Here is a 5,415-nt window from a genome sequence, read left to right as displayed (position 1 = left end):
GGAGGGCCTTAGGGAGGGTGGCATAGGGAGGGCCTTAGGGAGGGTGGCATAGGGAGGGCCTTAGGGAGGGTGGCATAGGGAGGGCCTTAGGGAGGCTCCCTAATCTTCACAGGCTCTGCTTTCTCTCATGTGCGCGTGCAGTGAGGAGGCTGGACTGACTGGAGGGACTGGAGGACCCCGAACTTCAATCCCTTTCTTAAAGTGCTCACATTCTCCTGGTGTGAATAGGTTAGACTTTAGTTTCAATGGGCTAAAGTAGGTAAAAGTACGGATTTTTAGTAAATGTTTTAATTTACCATCTCATTTTCCTTTTCTAAACTTTTCAGGATGGAGACGACAGAAAATGGAAAAGCCAGCCGTCAGTGAAGAGTGACTTGAGGAACTAAATTTAGTATATTGCAAAAATATTTTGGGCAGAATTTGATATAAGTACTTTTACAGCAAGATTGTATAGCCATGTTGCCTGGACTGGTTTTTACATTTTTAAAGAATTTCAACAAAATATCTTTTTTGTACTAATTCTATGATTGGCAGAGTCAAAATATATACATTTGAAATTTGTCCTCCCAAATCACAATTTATTTTATGGTAAAAGGTGTTCCCTCTGAAAATGTTTTTTAAAAAACTTCTTAGGCATCTCTTTGCCAAATAAAACTATTAAACTATATGAAATGCAAAGTATTGGACTGTTGCTTTAGAAAAAATATATTACTCTCTCAGTTCTAATAAGAATTTATAAAACTCAGTCAGAATTTAGGTTAGCCTTGTAGTATTTAATATGGGATCTTTTATCTGTCTGCATGATGTGTAGTGGGTGCTTTTCCAGGACAGATGACTGGCTCGGTTTCATTTGTAACACTGACTTTTTCTGCTATCCATTTAAGCCAGAATTTTCAAGTAGTTTGTGTTACTTTACATTTATCAGTTTGGTACAATGCTACATTTCTTCTAATTTTTTGTTTTGTTTTGTTTTTCAAGATAAGGTTACCCAAGTATAGTCCAGGTTTCAGCACCATGCAGACACAGTCCAGAATTACTTTTTAGTTAAAACAATTTGTATTTGCTGGAAAAAACAAAACAAACCTGAGCCTTGCCTAAATCATATTTCTGAAGATTCTGTAATGCATCTAGATCTAACACTCAGTTTAGATGTGTAGTGATAGGAAGCGGGTTGCGTTCCCGCTGCCCGCCTCCCGGTAAGCTTTACCCGAAATAATTACATAGAAACTGTATTCATTTAAACACTGCCTGGCCCATTATATCTAGCCTCTTCATGGCTAACTCTCACATCTTAATTAACCCATTTCTAATAATCTGTATATCACCTCATGACTGGCTTACCAGCATGAGTCTAACCTACATCCATCTCAAAGAGGAGAGCTATGGTGTCTGCTTGACTCTGCTTTCTTTCTCCCAGAATTCTGTTCTGTCTATCATGCCTATCTAAGCTGCTGTCCTATCAAAAGGCCAAGGCAGTTTCTATATTTAACCAATGAAAGTAACACAGACAGATGATGACCCTCCTACATCATAGATGTTTATTACATACAAACCCTCCTCCCCCAAATTTAAAATGAGTGGCAGTTTTCATTCAGATCGTCTTCAGTTTGGAAGAAGTTCTCTTATGCTAAGTACATATTTCATTTTGTCTTTACAAACAATGCATTGAGGTAATCTGTGAAGGGGAAAGTGTAGATGGAGGAAGACTGTGTGCTTTTGTTTTTGCTGCGCAGACCTGAATAATCACACAAACTATTAATTACAACACTGCTTGGTCAATGGCTCAGGCAGATTCCTAGCTAGCTCTTACATCATGAATTAATCTGTGTATCACCATGAGGCTGTGACTTATGATAATATTCTGTCAACTTTGTCCTTGGCAGCTACATGATGTCTTCCCAACTGTGCCTACTCTCTTTCTGTATCTATGTTTAGACTTCCTGCCTGACTTTACTCGGCTAAGCCATTGGCCCAAACAGCTTTATTCATCAACCAGTAAAAGCACGTGTACAGAAGGACCCCCCACATCAGGAGAGCTAGACTGTGAGCCCCAAGCTTTCACTATTGATACTGATGTCTTTAAAAGGATTTTAGTGTATGAGTGTTTACCTCATGTATGTATGTGCACTGTGTGTGTGCTTGGTGCCCATGGAAGAACTGGAACTTCAGATGGTTGGAAACTGTCAGGTAGTCAGGAACTAAATCCAGGTCCTCTTCAAGAGCAGCTGCTGCTCTTAACTGCTGAGCTATCTCTCCAGCCCTTTGTTTTATTTTTAAATGTGTTTTCTCTTTGACAGCTTCACACACACACACACACACACACACACACACACATGTCTTTTGATCATGTCAGCTTCCTGCACCCCTTTATAACTTATAGCCCCCTCCCTTTTTTATAACCTGCTGAGTCCAGTTAGTGTTCCCTGCAGTACATAGCTGTGTGGCCATCCACATCCACGAGAGCTTGGGCAAAGGTCACAGCTCTGAAGAAAAGTGACTCCTCACTCCTCCATCAGATACCAGGTGCTGGGAGCTCCTCAGAGAGGAGTGTCACCTCAAGCCCTGCCCTGTTCATGCTGGAATGTTAGCTGACCTGATCTCATGTCTGTCTGTCTGTCTGTCTGTCTGTGTGTTTGGAATAGCTACTGGGAGCTCATGAGTGCAGTGACCATAGCAGAAGAACATATTTCACCCCTCTACCCTCTAGCTTGTATACCTGTCCTGCTTTATGTCCCCTGAGTATTGGCAGTGGTTGGTATAGTGACCCATGTAGGGCTGAGCACCTGACAGTCACTTATTTCCTGTACTTTGACAGTTATGGGTCTCTGCACTTACTGTGCCCACTGCAAAAAGAAGCTGCTTTGACCAAGAATCACTCTACCCTGAGGAAGTGGGGAATGTGTGAATAAAGCAGTTAATAATACCATGAGAGGAATGAGCGTAGGCAACAGTCCAGGGCTGCAGGCTGTTCTGCAGTGCTGTGCTCTCTAGTAAATCCCTAAGCGGGGTGAGGCGTGACGCTGCATAGCAGATAACGTGGAGGTGATAATACTACTCTTTTGGCATCTGGCGAGCTGTTGGGGTGAGTGAGGAAAACAGACTTGACTGTTTCGTGTGCATTTTGTTTTCTCCATTGAAGTTACATTAGCCCTTCACTCCCTTGGAGCATCTTTGAGAATTTTGAAGTAGTATCCAGGTAAGATGTGCAGACTTGCTTGCTCCTAGACTTGCAGTAATGCAGAAACAGTATTCTAGAGGCAGTAGATCATGCAGAGTGACCTAGTGAAGCAATATAAGCATGCCATCTCAGCCAACACTGGGAGTGGGCTCACCCTCACTAAAGGATCCAGGTGGAAGTGGTCTGCCAGCCTTTGTACCAAAGACATTCTGGAACACCAGGAGTCATGGCAACTGGTCTGAATGGCTTCAGGTATTCTGTGGGCTTTGCCTTTGAACTCTCCAGCCATAACACTGAAGATAAAAACATCAGCACTTGAACACATTGGCACAGGAGACCACTTCCTAAATATAACCCCAGCAGCACAGACACTGAGAGAAATTAACAAATTGGGACCTCCTGATACTGAAAAGCTTCTCTAAAGCAAAGGACACGGTCAACAAGACAAAACAACAGCCTACAGAATGGGAAAAGATCTTCACTAACCCCACATCAGGCAGAGGTCTGATCTCCAAAATATACAAAGAATTCAAGAAATTGGTTATCAAAAGAACACATAATCCAATTTAAAAAAATGGAGTACAGACCTAAACAGAGAACTCTCAACAGAGGAATCTAAAATGGCTGAAAGACATTTAAGGAAACGCTTAACATCCTTAGTCATCAGAGAAATGCAAATCAAAACAACTCTGAGATTCCATCTTAGACCTGTAAGAATGGCCAAGATCAAAAACACTGATGACAACTTATGCTGGAAAGGTTGTGGGGTAAAGGGAACACTTTTGCATTGCTGGTAGGAATGCAAGCTGGTACAGCCTCTTTGGATGTCAGTGTGGCGATTTCTCAGCAAATCAGGAAACAACCTTCCTTAAGACCCAGCAATACCACTTTGGGGTATGTATCCAAAGGATGCTCAACATGTGCTCAACTATGTTCATAGCAGCTTTGTTTGTCATAGCCAGAACCTGGAAACAACCTAAATGCTCCTCGACTAAAGAATGGATAAGGAAAATGCGGTACATTTACACAATGGAATACTACACAGCAGAAAAAAATAATGACAGCTTGAATTTTGCAGGCAAATGGATGGAGCTAGAAAACATTTTGAGTAAGATAACCCAGACCCAGAAAGACAATTATCACATGTACTCACTCATAAGTGGTTTTTAAACATAAAACCTGCCCACAAATCACAATCCCAGAGAACCTAGACAATGAGGACCCTAAGAGACATACATAGATCTAATCTACATGGGAAGTAGAAAAAGACAGGATCTAAGTAAATTGGGCATGGGGACCATGGGAGAGGACTGAAGGGGAGGGGAGAGGCAGGGAGGGGAGCAGAGAAAATGTAGAGATCAATAAAAAATAATTCACATAAAAAAAAAGCACAACCAGGTGCAGTGGTGCACACCTTTAATCCCACCCAGCACTCAGAGACAGAGGCAGGTGGGTGTCTGAGTTCGAGGCCAGCCTGGGCGTCTGCTGCATGGGCAGTCCTCTATCTGTGGTCTTGCAGATGATGTGCTGCTGTGTGCCATAGAAGGAGGGGGAACATGATTGTCTTAGTTTGTAGTGGAAACTGAGGTTCAGACTAGGCTAAAGTGTCCAGAGGCACAATAGAGGGCTTGATTTAATTCCAGACGTTTGTGACTTCAAACTGAAAGTTGGCACACCATGCTGTGAAAGTGGCAGATTTTGGAGTAGAAGATATAAAATTATCTGCCAGACTGGTTAGATTTTACATTAACTGACGAGAGCTTCAGTTTCTTCAAATAAAAAAAGGAATGAATTTACCCCATTTGCAGTGATGTTTCCAGTATTAGTTGATATGCTTCATGAGTTCCTTGGCAAGAGATGGTCTCTCTTCCCTCTGGACTTCCTTCCCTACTCCTAGCTCCATCCTGTTGTCTTTCCCTTCACCGACTGGTGCCATCGCCTCTCCCCCATCTTCACATCTTTGTAGGTTCTCCCTTCCTCCAGTGCCTCCCTGCTTGTCCTTGATTCTACATCTCACGCCAGACCAGCAGTGAGTCCACTCTCAGGTGGCCCAGGTGACTTCCTGTCCGTGCTGGGCTGTGCCTCAGCTGGAGTCACTAAAGAGAAGCAGCTAGAATGCTGGCTCTCACAGATCCTTGGTTACTGTGGAGATGAGCTCTAATGCCAAGCCCCAAATCACAGGGAAGATAACAATTACTAGGTTTTCCTAGCAAAGGGAAGTGCTAAAAAAAAAAAAT

The 5,415-nt window shown here is 42.6% G+C and overlaps 1 protein-coding gene across 6 annotated transcripts in view; it reads left to right on the top strand.

Moving 5' to 3' along the window:
* Positions 1 to 676, top strand: part of Ints13 (integrator complex subunit 13) — a 40,330-nt gene extending 39,654 nt beyond the window's left edge. For 4 of the 6 annotated variants that reach the window (XM_026787960.1, XM_026787959.1, XM_026787957.1 and 1 more), the window contains 2 exons: positions 142 to 228; positions 327 to 676. In XM_026787960.1, coding sequence (XP_026643761.1) covers positions 142 to 228; positions 327 to 366 — 127 coding nt within the window. In that variant the 3' untranslated portion in view covers positions 367 to 676. The remainder of the gene's footprint in view (positions 1 to 141; positions 229 to 326) is intronic. The other 2 variants (XM_013352817.2, XM_026787961.1) reach the window with 1 other exon arrangement.
* Positions 677 to 5,415: the final 4,739 nt, after the last annotated feature.

Source organism: Microtus ochrogaster, assembly GCF_000317375.1.
Source record: "Microtus ochrogaster isolate Prairie Vole_2 chromosome 14 unlocalized genomic scaffold, MicOch1.0 chr14_random_2, whole genome shotgun sequence".
In the NCBI taxonomy this organism is placed as follows: domain Eukaryota; kingdom Metazoa; phylum Chordata; class Mammalia; order Rodentia; family Cricetidae; genus Microtus; species Microtus ochrogaster.
This window is presented reverse-complemented; position numbering and strand designations above follow the sequence as displayed.